This window comes from Canis lupus, chromosome 1 (genome assembly GCF_011100685.1).
Source record: "Canis lupus familiaris isolate Mischka breed German Shepherd chromosome 1, alternate assembly UU_Cfam_GSD_1.0, whole genome shotgun sequence".
NCBI lineage: Eukaryota > Metazoa > Chordata > Mammalia > Carnivora > Canidae > Canis > Canis lupus.
In genome coordinates this window covers 106644613-106667331 of record NC_049222.1, presented here as the reverse complement: position 1 = coordinate 106667331, position 22719 = coordinate 106644613, and the positions used below count along the sequence as shown (strand labels likewise).

General features: G+C 53.6%; 1 protein-coding gene across 1 annotated transcript; it reads right to left on the bottom strand.

Annotated features, from left to right (window-relative positions):
- Positions 1-128: 128 nt before the first annotated feature.
- On the bottom strand, positions 129-21543 carry LOC480822 (kallikrein-15). Its single transcript, XM_038528055.1, is given in 9 exon segments — positions 129-3632; positions 4645-4803; positions 6790-7101; positions 7211-8482; positions 9532-9668; positions 18327-18613; positions 19627-19682; positions 19684-19787; positions 21498-21543. Coding segments are annotated over 6 exon segments (783 nt in total). The 3' UTR covers positions 129-3632; positions 4645-4803; positions 6790-7101; positions 7211-8329.
- Positions 21544-22719: the final 1176 nt, after the last annotated feature.

The window sequence follows — 22719 nt, the reverse complement described above, 5'->3', positions numbered from 1 at the left end:
TATGTCTATACACAATATGGCTTTATAAACATCTACAAACACATACATATACACCCATACATATAGCTATGTCTCTATAGATACTGTATATGCTTGACACTTAAAAAACACACAAGACAGTATTACAATTCTCTTTTTAAAAGTAAATCATTTATTCAAGGCTAAGAACATACAATGTTTATGGCTGGCATAGAAACATAACATATAGGTTATGAGGGGTTTTCTTAAGGTGTAGAAATTTGGAATTTTTATGTTCTAATTTGTCCACCTTTGCCTCTGAGACTTTACCAATTACTTTTCAGGATTGGGGAGTTCTTGTCCCTCTAGATTTTTGGTGAAAATTCAATTCTGGTTGCGTGTGTGTGTGTGTGTGTGTGTGTGTGTTAGGGTTTGATTGTGATTCTAGAGTATGGTATGCAGGCAGCATTGAATCCTGTGCTCCTTGCCAACTTATGGAAAGGGTTTGAATTAGTCAGGAGTCTTTAGATCATAAATAATAGGAAATCTAACCTGAAATGGCTTGAGTGAAGAAATTTATGGTCTCACCTAAATGGAAAAGGGTGAAAGTAGGAATGCTTTCAGGCAGGGCTGAATTCAAGAGCCAAGTAATAGCATCAGACATTATTGTCTGTTTCTTGACTAATTGATGTGGCTTCATTCCACATAGTAGTAAGTCAGGATCTAGTTAAGAAAATACATCATTCTAGGGATGCCAGGGTGACTCAGTGTTTGGGCGTCTGCCTTCAGCTCAGGACATGATCCTGGGGTCCCGGGATCGAGTCCCGCATCGGGCTCCCTGCGTGGAGCCTACTTCTCCCTCTGCCTGTGTCTCTGCCCCACCCCTCTCTCTGTGTGTCTCTAATGAATAAATAAATAAAATCTTAAAAATTTTTTTAAAAAAGAAATCATTCTAGATGCTTCAGAGGGTAGTAAAGATAGAGACAGAACAAAGGGAGGTGGTGGTATTAGCAGAGCCCGGAAGCTGGAGCCATCTGGAAGGCATAGACTCATGTAGGATTTGCTTAGAGGTGGCTAGAGTCACAGAAAAAAAAAATGTGGCTACTGCTAAAGACACCAGCTGAGGTGGTGGTGGTGGTGGTGGTGGCATTAGTGAGAGGGAAATAAAGGCCCTGGCTTGTCCTCTTCTTCCAGAGCCAGTCTTCTGCTGGTGCTGCCCATTAGCCAAGCATACTGCTAAGCTAGTGAGCAAAGGAGGCTCAGAAATGTAGTCCTTGCAATACAGAACAGGCGAGGGTGGGGAATGGATCTGAGAGCAGACGGACAAACAACTGGCAGAACTGCTAACAATGTGGGCCTCAGGTCAGGCAGGAAAAAGAACACAAAAGGTTCTGGCAGAAGTCTTGTATGATCGGGTCCCACGAGTACCCCAAACCCAATATAGTGGCCAGAGCAATGCAATGCACTGATGAGGTGCGAGTGGGGATGGGCATTAAGGCTTATGCCACAAATGTCTACTTCTGACCAAACCACAAGATGGGTTAGTCTCTGGGATGACTTGAATGTCATCTCAACTCTTTCTCCTCTACTCTTGTCTGTGTTCCTTTCTTAGTTTTAATCTATCAGATCTGCTGCCCGCTTCAAACTGGGTCCAGGGCTCAGGCACAGGCTCACAATCCTATAGACTAGGGGAAAAAAGCCCTTAGCCGCTTCAGTTAGAAAAAGTCCCAGGGCAGAGCCTGACTGGTTGGCTTTGCTCATGTACCCATCTTTGGGCCAGTCACCGTGGCCTGGGTTGTGGGGCACTGAAATTGGCACAGCCAGAGTCATATGACTCTTTTTGTGGCCCCAGAAGGCAAGGATATGTCATGAGCAGCTCTCTACCGGGATACTGTGATTGAACCCCACAGGAATCTTGCTATTCTGTATATATGACTAAGCTTTTACAATCTGGGTAGGTTTCTGGTTATGTGTGAAAGATACACAGTTTGCCAGAAACAAAGCAGATGGAGTCTTAGCTTATTTGGCTGAAGCAGGCTCGCACTGTTCAGAAAGTAGGCAATGTAGGGAAGGGCGAAAAAGACGTAATTATCAGAAGGGGCCAATAACCGAGGCCGAGGCCACAGGTGTCCTACCTGGTGACCACCTATCTGTGCTGGGGCGCTGGTGCCTTGATGCTGTGGGTCTGTGGGGGGGGGGGGACTCGGGAGGAAGAGGCGGGGCCAGGGAGAACTCGAGGCAGGGCAAGGGACCAGGAGAGGGCTGGCCCGAGCGAGGGGAGGCGGCCTCGTGGGAAGAGGCGGGGCCTAGGGCGGTGCTCGGAGTTCCACGCCCACTAGCCCCCGGCCCCCAGGAGCTCTGAACTACTTCAACCACTTGGGCATGTGGAGCCAAGGGACGGCCTTCAAGGAGCGGCGGGTGAGCTATCGTCGGTGGGCCTCGCAGCAGAAGAGCCAGAGACGCGAGTCCGAACAGCCGTCCACCGCGGACCGCAAGCACACGGTGCAGCAGCCCCACGCAGTCACCTCCGCGACTCTCTAAGCAGGCGCACCCGAGCTTCTCAGGATGCTGCCGGTGACCTCAGTCAGGATAGCGGGCCCGCCCCCTCATCGTGGCCACGTGCCGAGATGAGACCTCCCTTCGACGCCCCACTCCCAAAGAACCTGCCTTGCCTTCCGAGGAAAGCCCACCCCTCGAGCTGGGGCCTACCCTTTGCAGCTCTGTTCCCGCCCACTGAAGCCTGAGCTGCCCCCACCCCTGCAGTGTGACACCGCCCCCTCCCGTGGGGTTTCGGCACTCAGCCTGCCCGGTGTCCGGACCTAGCTAGGGCCATTCCTTGGGTGCCTAACCTAGCCCTCTCAGGCCACGCCCCGAAGGTGCCCTCCAGGTTGGGAACCCCTCGCTCTCTGAGGGCGAGTCCTGCCCCAGGAGATCCAGTCACACCCCCGGTGGGACACTATGCGTGCGTTCCAGCATTTAATGTAGCTACGCCCCGCTTGAGAACCGGCCTCTCCCCTAGAAAGGCGTGGCCTGGGATAAGATTTCCTCCCCCCTCGCCCTCCCTGACTTCTCCACCACAGTAAAACGTGGGCACCTCACACCTCTAAGTCTGAACCTTCTTGCATCACTGCCCCAGCGCAAGGTCGGGCTCAACGCATGTGACCCGGTGTAGGTATTGCCACATACATCATTGGACAGGAGTTGGAGGTCCACACACTGGAGATCATCTGGATATATGACTACAGACCAGAGAGAAAAAGGGCGGTGGCCAGACCCCAGGTGACTCCTCAGCCCGTCCTCCCTCAGGTCCAGAGTCCAGACCCCAGCCCCCTCCTCCCGACAGCCAAATGTCTGGACTAAAGGCTGCAGGGTCTGGCCCTGGCATACACTTATCGGGTTCGATGCAGCCCCAGCCAGAGGCACAGCAGGTGCTCCCCACTTGGGGTTCCTGGGTGGGCAGGTCCAGGACCCTCACAGCATCCGTAATCTGAGTGGGCTCTGCGAGGCGCAGCAGCATGAGGTCATGGCTGTAGTCCTCTTCTGGGAGGCGGGTATGGTTCTTCAGGAAACTCAGGTTGAATTCAGGGTGAGGGAAGCTCTCCCTGATCTGGACAAGCTGGGCCGTGTCTTCATGCTCGAACAGGTTGTAGCGACCCAGCCAGAGCTGGTAATTGCTGAGGAGAGAGGGGGCCCCAAGGAATGAGGATAGAGAGGCAGGATAGGGAGAAGAGACCAGGGAGCTGGAGGAGGGTCCCGAAGACAGACAGACACGTGGAGAAATGGGGAGAGAGAGACAGTTGAGAAGGAAAAGAGCTACGAGGAAAAACCATAAGTGAGACAGAAGGACGTGACAGGTCAGCCAGAGAGGAAGACGAGGAGGGTGAAAAGAGAGAGCACAAAGGGAGAGAGTGAAGACTACAGGCAGTGTGAGGAAGAGAAAGAGCAGAGGGGGAGACGCGGGAGGAGGGGGGGCCTGGGACTGGCTCAGCTGCAGCAGGGGCTGTGGGGCTGGTTCCCAGCAGCGGGTGGCCTGGCCACCAGCCCAAGGTCGGTCCCGTCCCTCCCTGGACCTTCTCCCCCTTCCTCCACCCCCTGCCTACCTTCCTCCTTCCCTTCTCTTCCTCCTTCCTTCGGAGCCCCAATAGGGCACCAGCAGAAACAGCCCTCTGTGTGTACCCCTGGAGGGCATCCTTGTCATACACACACATGTCCGGATAGTCCCTTCCTGTTCTCTGGGGGTCCCTCTCACTCCCGTCCTGGGGGGTGTTCAGCAGCAATGGGGCAGAGACCCAAGGAGAGAGATGGGGCAGAGAGATGAAGAGTGCGACATACAGTGACAGGGATGCAGCAGAGGGACCCAGAGGAGGACAGACACAGGGACACACACAGATACCAGAACAGGAGAGAGTGGGAGATAGAGATAAGTCACAGTCAGACACCGACAGCACCAGGTGCTGAGAGACACAGAGAGACAGGGCGGGGAGACACAGGAAGATAGTTGTAAGGAGAGACAGAGAGACACAGGCTGTCTGGGAGGGCTTCCCTGGGGTCGTCCCTGCCACTCTCCATGGGACCTAGAGGAGGACCACCTTTGTTTCCCTCAGTTCCCCAGCCTCCCCTGAGGCTAACCCAGGGGCAGTGCGAGAGTGGATACCCCATCGTCCGCAATGCCCTGCCCCCACTTACTGTTTATGCAGTGGGCAGCGGTGAGCACCCACTCTGGGTGCACCAGGACACCCCCACACTGGAACTTGCTGTAATGGTACAGAGCTGCCTGCCACGGTTAAGAATTCTTCGTACAATCCCAGCCGCCTATGATCCGGGACTGAACAGGGGGTGCGGCACCTGCAGGGGGTGCTGGGTCAGGGCAGGTGGGGTGGCAGTGGGGCCCGGGAGGCCAGGGCTAGGAGAGGCAGCTGTGCTGTGCATGCGGTTGGAGGGATGTTGGGGCAGGGGAGCAGGACAGGGTTCTGGGGAGAGGGCAGGGATTTGGGGAAGGTTCTGGAATTCTAGAGCCATCCCTGGGGTTGTGGGTTGGTGGTGGGTCCTGGGTGGGGAGAGGATGCTGAGAACAGAGCCAACCACAAGGATCAAGCAGGAGACAAGAAGGCAGCATCTGGAGCAGCATGTGGTGTAGGGATTGGGCAATGTGGGGGAGATTTGGGGTCTTGGGCTGGGGAGCAGATAATTGTGAGTTCTGAGAGGGGAAAAGGAAGCTAGAAACAGAGAATGTGTGCTCCGAGACAGTGGCTCAAGATCTGGGTAGAAAGATTTTGGGGGTTCCAAGAATCCCAGGCTGAGGGATTAGTTAGGGTCATGTTGGGCTTTGGGGGTTCTGGAAGATGCAGGGAAGGAGGTCTGAGAGGTCAAGAATAGCATCTGGGCTAAGGAGTCTGTCTGGCTTTGGTCCTTTGATTGGGGCAGGGAGAAGATCCCTTGGGGGCTTGGGCCTTGAACAGGAATGGCTTTGTGAGAGGGGTGGGTCCCTGGAACTGGGGTTAGGGCCAGGACTGGGAGGGGGCTCAGGGGGAGACAGAGCCAGATGGTAGTTCTTCTGGATTGGGTGATTGTCATGCAGATGAGGTTCAGGGTCTGAGGGTAGTGGAAGGATCTGGGGTTCTCTGCGGGGGGGTAGTCTGGACAGGAATGAAGATGGAGGCATATTGGGGCCAAGCAGCTGTGGGAATGCAGGGAGGACACACTTGATGTGGGGTTTGAGAGTCATGTGCTGGAGTCCGGGTGGGGGAGTGGGGCAGGCCAGCTGGGCTCTGAAGGTATTTGGGTTCCTGGAGGGAAGTCCAGAAAACCAGCGCCAAACTGGAGGGATTCACTTAGGGAAGCCTGGATCCTGGGGAGGAAGGAAATTCTACAAGGAAAGGAATCCGTAGTTTGGGGTTCCGGTGTTGTTCCTCAGGGAGAAGAGGGGGCGATGCTGGATCAGGGTTCAGGGGTAAGACTTGGGAAAGGAAGAGACATTTGTAGAATCCTCATACCAGGACGGGGGCCCCACCTGGAGTCAGGGGCCAGCAAGTCTGTGTGGGGAGAAGCATAGGTGTCTGGTGGGATTTGGGGGTCCTGGGAAGATTTCAAGGGAAGCAGATGCCAGGCAGTGGAAGACCTAGTTGAGAGCTGACAGCTGGGTGGGAAAAGTCACCAGGGTGCCAAAGGATTTGCAGACTCAGGTGCCAGAGCCATAGAGAACTAGAAGGTGAGAGGGGGTGATCGGGACTGGGTGCACTCCTTGGAAGAGTTGGAGCCCCCCAAAGAGGGAGACAGAGGTGGCCCAGGCTCTGCCCCTTTGGTCAAGTGGCTCAGAGCAGGGTCTGAGTGAGGAAGAGGAGATAGTTCTGGGGGTTCCTGGGAGGGAGCAGGGACTTAGGGCAAGAGTGAGGACTGTGACAACGAGGACAGGCTGGGGTAGGACTTTAAGGGCCTGGGAAAGAGCCTGGGACCTGGGTCTGGGGTGGACTGTGGGAGGAGAAGAGGTCGTGGGGAGGTGAGGGAGCATGAGAGTCAGGCCCATTCCCCCTCCCACATCATCCCCACTGTCTCACCAGTCCCCGCCAGGGACAGGGCAAGGCACAGAACCAGGAACCACATGGTGACCACGGGCAGGCTGGTGGTGAGCTGGGAGCTTGGAAGCCTCCCCAAGGAGTGTTTTAAATCCCTCATCTCCCCCCCCCCCCCCGCCCCGCCCCGCCCCGCCCCACCCTGGGGCTCCGCCCCTGCCCTGCTGGCACCCAGATGCTGGCCAAGGCCCTGCCCCTGCTGCCTGGGGACTGGACACCTACTCCTACCCCAGTGCTATGCAAGGGGCGGGAGAGTGCGCACCTGTTGTTCTGCAGGGTCTGATTATCCTGGAAGCATTCCTGGGGCCTGAGGCCAGACAGGGCAGGGCCTGGAGCTCCTGGGCCCCTGCTCTTGGAGACAGAGCCAGTGAGAGGATGTGGAGGGTGTGAGGGGGACAAGAAACAGAGCGTGGAGGAATCTCTGACCTCCAATACAAAGCCCTGCATACCGGAACCCCAAGTAAAGTCACACACCCGAAAACCCGGTATATCTTCAAACACCAGCAGTGGGGCTCTGAATCCAACTCCCCGCACCGCTTGGAGCCAGAGTGTAGATTCCCAGCTTCTGCCGCCTCTGAAATGTAAGGCTCAGCTCTCAGAACACCCTGGTTCTTGCACTGCCTGACTCAGGATCTAGGTCCCTTCCTGTTGTTTCTCTCCAGATAATTTCTTAGGGTACCTACCACCACAATCCTAGTGCCCCCAGATCCAGAACGATGACGTTTCAGTGGTCTCCCTGAATAAGTTCCCTCACATTTCAAAATCCAGAGTTCTTTTTGCCCCCAGGCAATGTTGGAATCCCATTACGCCCTGCCCCCCACTCCATGCTCCCCAGATCTGGATGCTCAAGGTTATATCCTCCAAAGTTCCACGAATACCAGACTGTCTGCCTTCTATGGTCAAGAGCGTCCCCTCCACAGAGACTGATTCAAAATATTTAGGTCACAGGAGCCAGGTTGATGTAGTTCAACACTCAGCGACCTTGAAAATCACCTTTTGGGGTGATCTCTGTGGAGAATCGGGAACCAGAAATCTGCAGCCTCAATGTTAAATTCAAAGGCACATTCCCTTGGCTCTTCTGTAAAATTAAAGTAGGCCACAGGGTAACCCAGCCTCTGCTGTGTGTCTAAGGGGAGGAGAGCACTGGCCCTTTTGCCTGGCCACCAGGAAGCCTACAGCTAAATATCGAAGAAAATGAAGTCATTCTTGATCATCTAGAGTGTGCTGGGTCCTTTCACTGGGGTCCAGAGATATATTTGCCCAGGGCCAGGCACTATTTGAATCAGTTCATGTGAACTTCCTCATTTGATCCCTTACAACCCCGTGAGGTAAGCAATTTGATGAGCTGTGTTTTATGATGGGGAAATCAGAGCTGAGGGGCATTGGGTCTTTTCCTAAAGGTTACACAGCTGATCCTATGCATATGTGAATGGAGGGAGCCCTCCTTCAAGCCACTTCTCTTCACCGAGGCATCGGGGCAGTGGGTGAAAAGGAACAAGGTACAGAGGCTCTGGGTCCGCTCCCAGTGTCTGGTTCCCACTTCCCTTCATCGCCAGGAGAAAGTCACAGAAACTCCTACAGAGAAACTTGCATCAGCACTCTTGTTATCTCAGTGTTTCAACAGGTGACCTTGAGCACCGGCTCTGGCCTAAGACGGGACAAGCCCTAACATGTGGGCCTTGGACAAATGAGGTCTTGAGGGATGGCTTGATTCTGTCCCTTCTGTCCCAGGTCAGGATGGGGTTGTTGGCCAGCTGTGGGAGCTTGTGCTCAGCCAGAGACACAGTGTCAGGCCCAAATAGTTAGTTCCTCTTCATGGATTCCTTGATCCACTCCAAGTAGCTGCAGACTTTGGTATAGACCCCAGGCTTGGTGGTAGTGTCACAGGGGACGTCACCCCAGGACACAATGCCCTGCAGGACTCCCCTACAGACCAGGGGTCCCCCGGAGTCACCCTGTGTGGAGAAGGGAGAGTTTGAATGGGAAACTTCTGGATCCAGTGTCCCCATCCTTATCCTAATCACCATTGACCATCTCGGTCAAACTCCAATCCCACCCCACCCCACCCCACTGCATGCCATCCCACCCCACCCCAACTCAATATAACCCAATGTAAGGCACACCAATCCAACCCAACCCCGTGCCAACACAATCAATACAACTCGGCCCACCCATGTTCAGTCCTCCCCGTGTAACCCCGACCCAGGCCAGCCCCTACATCTTCCCCATTCAGAGTCAAACCAGACCTACGCCTATCCTCACTGGCAACACAACCAATCCCAGTCATCATGTCTGTCACATCCTAGACAAAATGTACCCTGTCCCCAATTTCACCCAACATATTTTCCATTTAAAATCAAACCAGGGGGTTGAGGGTTTGGGCAGCCTAGGTGGCTCGGCGGTTTAGTGCCGCCTTCAGCCCAGGGCGTGATCCCGGAGACCCAGGATCCAGTCCCACATCAGGCTCCCTGCACGGAGTCTGCTTCTCCCTCTGCGTGTGTCTCTGCCTCTCTCTCTGTCTCTCATGAATAAATGAAATTAAAAAAAAAAATCAAACCAGGGCGCGGGGTGGCACAGTTGATTAGCGTCAGATCTTGACTTTGGCTTGGGGTCCTGGGATGGAGCCCCACATCATGCTCCAGGCTCCAGGCTCCATGCTCTCAGCAGAGAGTCTGCTTGACATTCTCTCTCTCTCCCTCTCTCTCTCTGCCCCCTCCTCACCTTCTGCTCTCTCTCTCCTGAAAACAAATAAATCTTAAAAAAAAAAAAAATCAAACCAAGCCCATTCCTATCCCTAACTCAAGCTCAGGATGTTGCAAACGGAACAGCACATCATCCACCCCAAACCCAACTCAACCTCATCTTCAGCCTCCCCCTGGCCCCATTCTAACCGCTCTTTCTTCTCCATCCCCAAACCTATGTCTACATCTTCTGTGGCCCAAAGCAAGCACAACCTTACCCCATCCCAACTCCTAAACCATTTCCCCTACCCCGTGGCTCTGACCTCACAGGACTCGGTGCCTCCACCCTCTGCTCCTGCACACAGCATAGAGGCCACCAGGCGCCCTGGGTAGTCCTTGTTACAAGAGGCAGCCGGGATAACACTGATGTTGGCACAATGCAGGGTATCTGGGAGACTCACTGGGGAGGACAGTGGACTTGAGTGAATCTGTATTTTCAGGCCCTTGCCTGCCTCGCCCAAGAGCCCTGGACGGCTAGGGTCCCTGGAGGCCTGACACCCAGCCCCTCCTGTCACGCACCTTGTGAGTCTGTGCTCCCTTTGGTCCCAGGCTTGTGATCAGACACCAGCCCCCAGCCGGACACCACGCAGGCCTCGGCCGGTTGGGGGCAACGCGTGGGCAGCGCCACGGGGCGCACTTGCCGGGAGAGGCGCGCGGGCCGGGTTAGACGTAGCAACATGACGTCGTGGCGATGGCTGTGTGCTTCATAGAGCGGGTGTGGGATGATGCGAGCCAAGGTCCTCAACTGCTCGGGACCATCGCGCTTGCGCAGATTGTGCTCGCCCAGGCGCGCTCTCATGAAGCTGTGCGGGCAGGTGATGATTATCGCAGGTGGAGCGAGGAGGAGGCACAGAGATCAAAGAGTGGGCATGCTGGGGTCCCCCACCCTTTGGGAATCTGGAGATGCCATTCCGCCCCTGCCCGGGGCGCTGAAGCCAGTAGTAGTGGTCGCCTCTGGCCTCTCGGGACCAAGGAGGTGCGGCCACCTGGAACTCAGCCCCTAGGTTCCGGCTCTTTCCTCCTCACAATCCGAGATTCTCTGATCTCTAGACCCTTGGTGCCCCTGAGGACTTTGAGCCCTGCCTTCATACCGGGTTTGGCAGTGGGCTGCAGACAGCACCCAGTGCTCAGAGATGAGGGAAGCACCGCAGTTGAAACCGTCCACGCTCAAATAGGGCCACTTGCCAAGTGGGGCTCACACTCTTCGCCTCCCAGGATCTTGTCAGTGTCGTCCTGGACCGCTGGGAGAAGGGCAGAGGAGGATCCCTGCGGACAGAGGCTTTTCCCTGGGTCCCACACCTTTGCGTGCACTCTGCCCATACGATGTATTTTTCATTTGTGCTTTCCTCCAACCTCTGAAGACATCCCTGTCCTTGAATTTTTTAGCCCTGCCTTCTGTTGGCCTTTACAAGTGCTGCTGCTTTGCTCCAGGACTGTCCCCCTGCCCTTGGCCCTTTCCTGTGTACTACGGGATTCTGGGAGAGCACATAGTTGGGAAAGGTTCAGAAGCCAGGAAGTCCCCTGAGGTGAGAAGTGGAGACCGGGACCAGGAAGATGGCCACTTGGAACCAGCCATTCAAGGTCACCAAGCTGTCACAGACCATCAAGTGGATGTGGGCACTCGGTATGTATGACACACAGTCTTGGCTCTAGAGTCAGAACATCTCAGCCAAATGCGCATGTGGCCACACAAGGTCATGGGCAAACCTAGAGGCACAGCCAGTGTTCCAAACTTAGGAACTGATGTGGAGAGCAATTTAAGCTGAAATTCACCTGCATCTCCATGGGTTAGCAGCTTCAGAAATCATCACAGCACAGACCTTCACAGGTATGTATGAATCTGGAGAGTTCAAGCATGAGTATGCGCGTGCACACGCAGACACACAGACACTGATTTGGACCTCAAAGCTCACACCTAAATTTCACACAGGGGACCTGGTTCCCACATGTGGACTGGAGTTGGACACACAGGGCTTTGAAAGCCCACCACACGCAAACACACACACACACACCCAGAGCACCATGCATAAGGCTACCTAAGCAGGGATATTCCAAGGTCATAAGACCATGATCTGGGCAATGGGGGTTATGACCCCTGAAGGTCACAGCAAGACACACAGACACCCACCCTGGGGCAGGAATTTGCACAGCCAGACCAAATGCACATATTCTGCCTACCAGGGTCAGGAACTGGCCAAGGGCCCTGGCAAGGTCAGGGGAATGCGGATGTGGTGGACAGGGGGCTTAAGAAAGCAAGGGTGGGTGGGGTTGTTGTTCGCCAAAGACGGACGGAGGGTGTGAGCTGAACAGCTGGGCATCGAGGCTGCACCCAGCCAGTACCAGCTGGAGGAGGGTGGAGGCCCTGGCTGAGTGCAGCAGGCAGGAGGGAGGCAGGGAGAAGAGAGCACAGAAGGAGCCTCAGGGGAGGCTGACAGCAGGGGGTAGCTTCAAGGAGCCTGCAGAAGTGAGGGTCATGTGGGGCATAATGAAAATCCACCTTCAACTTGTCCAGAGTAGAGGCATCAGGTTACACTTAAATTCTCCATGGGTGGTAGCTGAACATGGTCTGGAGTTTTCCTAGTACCCAGGGTCACCTTGACATAGTGGCCACCTCTCTCCAGCCTCAACCTGCTCCCCTGTCAAATGAAAACAAGTGAACCTGGGTGGCTCAGTGGTTGAGCATCTGCCTTTGGTCAGTTCGTGATCCCGGGGTCCTGAGATGGAGTCCTGCATTGGACTCCCCTCAGGGAGCCTGATTCTCCCTCTGCCTATGTCTCTGCCTCTCTTTATGTATCTCTCATGAATAAATAAATAAATATATTTTTTAAAAAAACAAAAAAAATATTTGGTCCCAAATATTTTTGGGATGCCAAAATAGATACCATGGATGCACCCATCAGTTTATATGTTCTTGCCTTGAATTGTTATATTTTTATACTTTATATTTATTTTTTTAAAGTTTTTTTTTCAACTGATTCATAAGAGAAAGAGATAGAGAAGGAGCAGGGTGGAGGGGTAGAGGGCAAAGCAGACTCCCCACTGAGCAAGAAACCCAATGCAGGACCGGATCCCAGAACCCTGGAATCATGACCTGAGCTGAAGGCAGATCTTCACTGACTAAGCCACCTGGGCACCCACTTTTCCTAACTTTTAAAAAATATTTATTTATTTATTTATTTGAGAGAGAGAGAGAGAGAGAGCACACAAGTGAAGGGGGGCAGGGTAGAGGAAGAGGGAGAGAGAGTCCCAAGCTGACTTTGTGCTGAGCCTGTTGCCTGAGATGGGCTTGATTTCAGGACCTGGAGATTCTGACCTGAGCTGAAACCAGGAGCCAGTCATTCCTCTGACTATGCCACCAGGTGTCCCTCTCCCTCATTTTTCAAAACAGTGTTTTTTAACAAGATGATTAAAAAAAATTCAAAAGTCAGGATGTCTGGGTGACTCAGTGGTTAAGCATCTGCCTTTGGCTCAGAGTGTGATCCCGGAGTCCCAGGATTGAGTCCCATATCAGGCTCCCTGCATGTTGTCTGCTTCTCCCTCTGCCTGTATCTCTGCCTCCCTCTGTCTCTCTGTGTGCCTCTCATGAATAAATAAATCAAATCCTAAAAAAAAAAAAAACAACCCAAAAATGATTTCCAACTCCTTCAGAAACTTTTTGCTTCCTTGTAGGTCTCTGTGTGTTTCTGGTGCTTTTGAGCACTGCAACAGGAGGCTGACCAGAATCTGGATCTAGGGTGCCTGGGTGTGAGTCCTGGCCTAACCACTTGTCAGCTGGGTGATCTTGGGCATAATCTTTAATCTCTTTGTGCTTCAGCTTCCTTGTTTCTAAAATGGTAGTGGTAGTAATCCCTAATCATGCATTGTTTGATGAATTAGCAAGTTAAAATATGTAGAAGACAGGGTGCCTGGGTGGCTCAGTTGGTGAAGCATCTGCCTTGAGCTTGTGTTGTGATCCCAGAATCCTGGGATTCAGCCCCACATTGGGCTCCCTGCTCATCATCCCCTTACTTGTGTTCTTGCTCACTCTGTCACTTTCTCTCTCAAATAAATAAAGAAAATGTTAAAAAACAAAACAACACATAGACAGATTAGAATCATGCCTGGCACGTATCAAACACTACAGCAGAGTTAGCTATTATAAGGATTTTTTCCCCAGCCAATTGCACCTACCTTCATTTCAGACCTCAAGTAAGTTCATGATACTTCTGCAACACTGTGTGGTATTAATCTTATTTACTTATTTTGGATATCTCTTTCTTGTATACCTCCCGAACTCAGGTTGGTGGATGTACATTATGGAAAAGAATAGAGGCAAAGATCTAGCCCCGGTTCAGGTACTACTGGATCATGGTGCTTAGAGGGTGTCATTAGGGGACTTATCTCTTGCCATGTCTCTGTGAACTTCCTCTGTATTGGGCCCTCAGGCCAGCTATGTCCATGCAGTGGCAATGGGGCCCATCAGCAGCACCCAGATTCTGTTCTCTTTTGTGAACACCCGGGGAAAAGACAGTAAGTTGTCTTCTGTAGCCTTCAAGCAAGGATCTCAGGATGAGCTCTGATGGGATCAGATTTACTTCCCTGGGATTTCTCACTCTGCTCCACAAAAGTTGCTGTGGTCAGGAAGATGTCATGCTATGACTGGCTGGGTCTAGATCACATGCTTTTCTTACGAGTAGGTGGAGGGGTCATTTCTGTCAGAAGCAGAAGGACAAAAGGTGGGCAGAGAGTTCCTCTGAACAAAGTTAAGTTGCTATTGCCAGAAGAGTGGGAATGGATATGGAAGGTGGGCAAAAAACAACAGTTCAGAACTTCCTCCCATATTTATGATACTGTTTTGGAGCACAATTACCCTGGGGGTATTCCCAAGAGCAGAATAGCAGTGCTTCAGAAGAGCTTGGGGAGACTTTGTACGGCGTTGATATACACTCCCTAGAGGAGTCAGGATTCTCATGACAAGCAACAAACCAATTAAAGCTAGTTTAAGTAGAAAATAGATTTATACAGGATGTTGGGGGAGTTTGCAGAATCTGTGGAAGGCCAGAGAATTGGGCTCCCAGGGACAAGTGATCAGGATCATGCCCAAAAAGCCCCTGGAGGACTGGCTGGTTGGGTGTGACACTGCCGCTTGCCCTGTGCACCCCCATCTCTGGGGCCTGGACTCTACTGGGGAACCCCTTTCTCTGGTGCCCTGGGACCCTGGAGGTAGCTGTGGCCACACCTAGCAGAATAGGGTCCATGCCTACTATTGGAGGCGGATTCCAAGTGTAGTATGGCTCTTTATTGGTAGAGTCTGGTCATGTGCTGAGGTCTTAACTGTATGGGAGGCTGGTTTCCTTCCTGGAAACTGTGGATGCCTGTGTTGGGGAAAATATTCCAAATGTGGACTAGTGTTTAGAGGTGCTGGGAAGACAGAGAGAATAGTGAATGTTCATTTCATTTCCCCTTTGCTCTAAAATGGTAACTTTGTGTGATTTTAAAATTTAAGTTACTTTTATTTGAACAGACACTATATGTATATGGTTCAACATGTGAACAAGTGCAAGTTTCCCTCTAGCATTTCTGTCCACCATCCCACTCATTCCCCTTCCTGGGGACAACTGATGCTACTAAGACATCTTTTAGCTCCTGTGTATTCTTCTAGTCTTATTTCTGCACATCTGAGAAAATAGCTATGTCTATACACAATATGGCTTTATAAACATCTACAAACACATACATATACACCCATACATATAGCTATGTCTCTATAGATACTGTATATGCTTGACACTTAAAAAACACACAAGACAGTATTACAATTCTCTTTTTAAAAGTAAATCATTTATTCAAGGCTAAGAACATACAATGTTTATGGCTGGCATAGAAACATAACATATAGGTTATGAGGGGTTTTCTTAAGGTGTAGAAATTTGGAATTTTTATGTTCTAATTTGTCCACCTTTGCCTCTGAGACTTACCAATTACTTTTCAGGATTGGGGAGTTCTTGTCCCTCTAGATTTTTGGTGAAAATTCAATTCTGGTTGCGTGTGTGTGTGTGTGTGTGTGTGTGTGTGTGTGTTAGGGTTTGATTGTGATTCTAGAGTATGGTATGCAGGCAGCATTGAATCCTGTGCTCCTTGCCAACTTATGGAAAGGGTTTGAATTAGTCAGGAGTCTTTCGATCATAAATAATAGGAAATCTAACCTGAAATGGCTTGAGTGAAGAAATTTATGGTCTCACCTAAATGGAAAAGGGTGAAAGTAGGAATGCTTTCAGGCAGGGCTGAATTCAAGAGCCAAGTAATAGCATCAGACATTATTGTCTGTTTCTTGACTAATTGATGTGGCTTCATTCCACATAGTAGTAAGTCAGGATCTAGTTAAGAAAATACATCATTCTAGGGATGCCAGGGTGACTCAGTGTTTGGGCGTCTGCCTTCAGCTCAGGACATGATCCTGGGGTCCCGGGATCGAGTCCCGCATCGGGCTCCCTGCGTGGAGCCTACTTCTCCCTCTGCCTGTGTCTCTGCCCCACCCCTCTCTCTGTGTGTCTCTAATGAATAAATAAATAAAATCTTAAAAATTTTTTTAAAAAAGAAATCATTCTAGATGCTTCAGAGGGTAGTAAAGATAGAGACAGAACAAAGGGAGGTGGTGGTATTAGCAGAGCCCGGAAGCTGGAGCCATCTGGAAGGCATAGACTCATGTAGGATTGCTTAGAGGTGGCTAGAGTCACAGAAAAAATAATGTGGCTACTGCTAAAGACACCAGCTGAGGTGGTGGTGATGGTGGTGGTGGCATTAGTGAGAGGGAAATAAAGGCCCCTGGCTTGTCCTCTTCTTCCAGAGCCAGTCTTCTGCTGGTGCTGCCCATTAGCCAAGCATACTGCTAAGCTAGTGAGCAAAGGAGGCTCAGAAATGTAGTCCTTGCAATACAGAACAGGCGAGGGTGGGGAATAGATCTGAGAGCAGACGAGACAAACAACTGGCAGAACTGCTAACAATGTGGGCCTCAGGTCAGGCAGGAAAAGAACACAAAAGGTTCTGGCAGAAGTCTTGTATGATCGGGTCCCACGAGTACCCCAAAACCCAATATAAGTGGCCAGAGCAATGCAATGCACTGATGAGGTGTGAGTGGGGATGGGCATTAAGGCTTATGCCACAAATGTCTACTTCTGACCAAACCACAAGATGGGTTAGTCTCTGGGATGACTTGAATGTCATCTCAACTCTTTCTCCTCTACTCTTGTCTGTGTTCCTTCTTAGTTTTAATCTATCAGATCTGCTGGCCCGCTTCAAACTGGGGTCAGGGCTCAGGCACAGGCTCACAATCCTATAGACTAGGGGAAAAAAGCCCTTAGCCGCTTCAGTTAGAAAAAGTCCCAGGGCAGAGCCTGACTGGTTGGCTTTGCTCATGTACCCATCTGTGGGCCAGTCACCGTGGCCTGGGTTGTGGGGCACTGAAATTGGCACAGCCAGAGTCATATGACTCTTTTTGTGGCCCCAGAAGGCAAGGATATGTCATGAGCAGCTCTCTAATAAAACCGGGATTCTGTGATTGAACCCCACAGGAATCTTGCTATTCTGTATATATGACTAAGCTTTTACAATCTGGGTAGGTTCTGGTTATGTGTGAAAGATACACAGTTTGCCAGAAACAAAGCAGATGGAGTCTTAGCTTATTTGGCTGAAGCAGGCTCGCACTGTTCAGAAAGTAGGCAATGTAGGGAAGGGCGAAAAAGACGTAATTATCAGAAGGGGCCAATAACCGAGGCCGAGGCCACAGGTGTCCTACCTGGTGACCACCTATCTGTGCTGGGGCGCTGGTGCCTTGATGCTGTGGGTCTGTGGGGCGGGGGGGGGGGGGCGGGGGTGGAGGGGGGGGGACTCGGGAGGAAGAGGCGGGGCCAGGGAGAACTCGAGGCAGGGCAAGGGACCAGGAGAGGGCTGGCCCGAGCGAGGGGAGGCGGCCTCGTGGGAAGAGGCGGGGCCTAGGGCGGCGCTCGGAGTTCCACGCCCACTAGCCCCCCGGCCCCCAGGAGCTCTGAACTACTTCAACCACTTGGGCATGTGGAGCCAAGGGACGGCCTTCAAGGAGCGGCGGGTGAGCTATCGTCGGTGGGCCTCGCAGCAGAAGAGCCAGAGACGCGAGTCCGAACAGCCGTCCACCGCGGACCGCAGCACACGGTGCAGCAGCCCCACGCAGTCACCTCCGCGACTCTCTAAGCAGGCGCACCCGAGCTTCTCAGGATGCTGGCCGGTGACCTCAGTCAGGATAGCGGGCCCGCCCCCCTCATCGTGGCCACGTGCCGAGATGAGACCCTCCCTTCGACGCCCCACTCCCAAAGAACCTGCCTTGCCTTCCGAGGAAAGCCCACCCCTCGAGCTGGGGCCTACCCTTTGCAGCTCTGTTCCCGCCCACTGAAGCCTGAGCTGCCCCCACCCCTGCAGTGTGACAAACCGCCCCCTCCCGTGGGGTTTTCGGCACTCAGCCCGCCCGTGTCCGGACCTAGCTAGGGCCATTCCTTGGGTGCCTAACCTAGCCCTCTCAGGCCATGCCCCGAAGGTGCCCTCCAGGTTGGGAACCCCTCGCTCTCTGAGGGCGAGTCCTGCCCAGGAGATCCAGTCACACACCCCCGGTGGGACACTATGCGTGCGTTCCAGCATTTATGTAGCTACGCCCCGCTTGAGAACCGGCCTCTCCCCCAGAAAGGCGTGGCGTGCGATAAGATTTCCTCCCCCCCTCGCCCTCCCTGACTTCTCCACCACAGTAAAACGTGGGCACCTCACAACCTCTAAGTCTGAACCTTCTTGCATCACTGCCCCAGCGCAGGGTCGGGCTCAACGCATGTGACCCGGTGTAGGTATTGCCACATACATCATTGGACAGGAGTTGGAGGTCCACACACTGGAGATCATCTGTATATATGACTACAGACCAGAGAGAAAAAGGGCGGTGGCCAGACCCCAGGTGACTCCTCAGCCCGTCCTCCTTCAGGTCCAGAGTCCAGACCCCAGCCCCCTCCTCCCGACAGCCAAATGTCTGGACTAAAGGCTGCAGGGTCTGGCCCTGGCATACACTTATCGGGTTCGATGCTGCCCCAGCCAGAGGCACAGCAGGTGCTCCCCACTTGGGGTTCCTGGGTGGGCAGGTCCAGGACCCTCACAGCATCCGTAATCTGAGCGGGCTCTGCGAGGCGCAGCAGCATGATGTCATGGCTGTAGTCCTCTTCTGGGAGGCGGGTATGGTTCTTCAGGAAACTCAGGTTGAATTCAGGGTGAGGGAAGCTCTCCCTGATCTGGACAAACTGGGCCGTGTCTTCATGCTCGAACAGGTTGTAGCGACCCAGCCAGAGCTGGTAATTGCTGAGGAGAGAGGGGGCCCCAAGGAATGAGGATAGAGAGGCAGGATAGGGAGAAGAGACCAGGGAGCTGGAGGAGGGTCCCGAAGACAGACAGACACGTGGAGAAATGGGGAGAGAGAGACAGTTGAGAAGGAAAAGAGCTACGAGGAAAAAACCATAAGTGAGACAGAAGGACGTGACAGGTCAGCCAGAGAGGAAGACGAGGAGGGTGAAAAGAGAGAGCACAAAGGGAGAGAGTGAAGACTACAGGCAGTGTGAGGAAGAGAAAGAGCAGAGGGGGAGACGCGGGAGGAGGGGGGGCCTGGGACTGGCTCAGCTGCAGCAGGGGCTGTGGGGCTGGTTCCCAGCAGCGGGTGGCCTGGCCACCAGCCCAAGGTCGGTCCCGTCCCTCCCTGGACCTTCTCCCCCTTCCTCCACCCCCTGCCTACCTTCCTCCTTCCCTTCTCCTCCTCCTTCCTTCGGAGCCCCAACAGGGCACCAGCAGAAACAGCCCTCCGTGTGTACCCCTGGAGGGCATCCTTGTCATACACACACATGTCCGGATAGTCCCTTCCTGTTCTCTGGGGGTCCCTCGCACTCCCGTCCTGGGGGGTGTTCAGCAGCAATGGGGCAGAGACCCAAGGAGAGAGATGGGGCAGAGAGATGAAGAGTGCGACATACAGTGACAGGCATGCAGCAGAGAGACCCAGAGGAGGACAGACACAGGGACACACACAGATACCAGAACAGGAGAGAGTGGGAGATAGAGAAGAGTCACAGTCAGACACCGACAGCACCAGGTGCTGAGAGACACAGAGAGACAGGGCGGGGAGACACAGGAAGATAGTTGTAAGGAGAGACAGAGAGACACAGGCTGTCTGGGAGGGCTTCCCTGGGGTCGTCCCTGCCACTCTCCATGGGACCTAGAGGAGGACCACCTTTGTTTCCCTCAGTTCCCCAGCCTCCCCTGAGGCTAACCCAGGGGCAGTGCCAGAGTGGATACCCCGTCATCCGCAATGCCCTGCCCCCACTTACTCGTTTATGCAGTGGGCAGCGGTGAGCACCCACTCTGGGTGCACCAGGACACCCCCCACACTGGAACTTGCTGTAATGGTACAGAGCTGCCTGCCACGGTTGAGAATTCTTCGTACAATCCCAGCCGCCTATGATCCGGGACTGAACAGGGGGTGCGGCACCTGCAGGGGGTGCTGGGTCAGGGCAGGTGGGGTGTCAGTGGGGCCCGGGGGGCCAGGGCTAGGAGAGGCAGCTGTGCTGTGCATGCGGTTGGAGGGATGTTGGGGCAGGGGAGCAGGACAGGGTTCTGGGGAGAGGGCAGGGATTTTGGGAAGGTTCTGGAATTCTAGAGCCATCCCTGGGGTTGTGGGTTGGTGGTGGGTCCTGGGTGGGGAGAGGATGCTGAGAACAGAGCCAACCACAAGGATCAAGCAGGAGACAAGAAGGCAGCATCTGGAGCAGCATGTGGTGTAGGGATTGGGCAATGTGGGGGAGATTTGGGGTCTTGGGCTGGGGAGCAGATAATTGTGAGTTCTGAGAGGGGAAAAAGGAAGCTAGAAACAGAGAATGTGTGCTCCGAGACAGTGGCTCAAGAGCTGGGTAGAAAGATTTTGGGGGTTCCAAGAATCCCAGGCTGAGGGATTAGTTAGGGTCATGTTGGGCTTTGGGGGTTCTGGAAGATGCAGGGAAGGAGGTCTGAGAGGTCAAGAATAGCATCTGGGCTAAGGAGTCTGTCTGGCTTTGGTCCTTTGATTGGGGCAGGGAGAAGATCCCTTGGGGGCTTGGGCCTTGAACAGGAATGGCTTTGTGAGAGGGGTGGGTCCCTGGAACTGGGGTTGGGGCCAGGACTGGGAGGGGGCTCAGGGGGAGACAGAGCCAGATGGTAGTTCTTCTGGATTGGGTGATTGTCATGCAGATGAGGTTCAGGGTCTGAGGGTAGTGGAAGGATCTGGGGTTCTCTGCGGGGGGGGTAGTCTGGACAGGAATGAAGATGGAGGCATATTGGGGCCAAGCAGCTGTGGGAATGCAGGGAGGACACACTTGATGTGGGGTTTGAGAGTCATGTGCTGGAGTCCGGGTGGGGGAGTGGGGCAGGCCAGCTGGGCTCTGAAGGTATTTGGGTTCCTGGAGGGAAGTCCAGAAAACCAGCGCCAAACTGGAGGGATTCACTTAGGGAAGCCTGGATCCTGGGGAGGAAGGAAATTCTACAAGGAAAGGAATCCGTAGTTTGGGGTTCCGGTGTTGTTCCTCAGGGAGAAGAGGGGGCGATGCTGGATCAGGGTTCAGGGGTAAGACTTGGGAAAGGAAGAGACATTTGTAGAATCCTCATACCAGGACGGGGGCCCCACCTGGAGTCAGGGGCCAGCAAGTCTGTGTGGGGAGAAGCATAGGTGTCTGGTGGGATTTGGGGGTCCTGGGAAGATTTCAAGGGAAGCAGATGCCAGGCAGTGGAAGACCTAGTTGAGAGCTGACAGCTGGGTGGGAAAAGTCACCAGGATGCCAAAGGATTTGCAGACTCAGGTGCCAGAGCCATAGAGAACTAGAAGGTGAGAGGGGGTGATCGGGACTGGGTGCACTCCTTGGAAGAGTTGGAGCCCCCCAAAGAGGGAGACAGAGGTGGCCCAGGCTCTGCCCCTTGGTCAAGTGGCTCAGAGCAGGGTCTGAGTGAAGAAGAGGAGATAGTTCTGGGGGTTCCTGGGAGGGAGCAGGGACTTAGGGCAAGAGTGAGGACTGTGACAACGAGGACAGGCTGGGGTAGGACTTTAAGGGCCTGGGAAAGAGCCTGGGACCTGGGTCTGGGGTGGACTGTGGGAGGAGAAGAGGTCGTGGGGAGGTGAGGGAGCATGAGAGTCAGGCCCATTCCCCCTCCCACATCATCCCCACTGTCTCACCAGTCCCCGCCAGGGACAGGGCAAGGCACAGAACCAGGAACCACATGGTGACCACGGGCAGGCTGGTGGTGAGCTGGGAGCTTGGAAGCCTCCCCAAGGAGTGTTTTAAATCCCTCATCTCCCCCCCCCCCCCGCCCCGCCCCGCCCCACCCTGGGGCTCCGCCCCTGCCCTGCTGGCACCCAGATGCTGGCCAAGGCCCTGCCCCTGCTGCCTGGGGACTGGACACCTACTCCTACCCCAGTGCTATGCAAGGGGCGGGAGAGTGCGCACCTGTTGTTCTGCAGGGTCTGATTATCCTGGAAGCATTCCTGGGGCCTGAGGCCAGACAGGGCAGGGCCTGGAGCTCCTGGGCCCCTGCTCTTGGAGACAGAGCCAGTGAGAGGATGTGGAGGGTGTGAGTGAGGGGGACAAGAAACAGAGCGTGGAGGAATCTCTGACCTCCAATACAAAGCCCTGCATACCGGAACCCCAAGTAAAGTCACACACCCGAAAACCCGGTATATCTTCAAACACCAGCAGTGGGGCTCTGAATCCATCTCCCCGCACCGCTTGGAGCCAGAGTGTAGATTCCCAGCTTCTGCCGCCTCTGAAATGTAAGGCTCAGCTCTCAGAACACCCTGGTTCTTGCACTGCCTGACTCAGGATCTAGGTCCCTTCCTGTTGTTTCTCTCCAGATAATTTCTTAGGGTACCTACCACCACAATCCTAGTGCCCCCAGATCCAGAACGATGAAGTTTCAGTGGTCTCCCTGAATAAGTTCCCTCACATTTCAAAATCCAGAGTTCTTTTTGCCCCCAGGCAATGTTGGAATCCCATTACGCCCTGCCCCCCACTCCATGCTCCCCAGATCTGGATGCTCAAGGTTATATCCTCCAAAGTTCCACGAATACCAGACTGTCTGCCTTCTATGGTCAAGAGCGTCCCCTCCACAGAGACTGATTCAAAATATTTAGGTCACAGGAGCCAGGTTGATGTAGTTCAACTACTCAGCGACCTTGAAAATCACCTTTTGGGGTGATCTCTGTGGAGAATCGGGAACCAGAAATCTGCAGCCTCAATGTTAAATTCAAAGGCACATTCCCTTGGCTCTTCTGTAAAATTAAAGTAGGCCACAGGGTAACCCAGCCTCTGCTGTGTGTCTAAGGGGAGGAGAGCACTGGCCCTTTTGCCTGGCCACCAGGAAGCCTACAGCTAAATATCGAAGAAAATGAAGTCATTCTT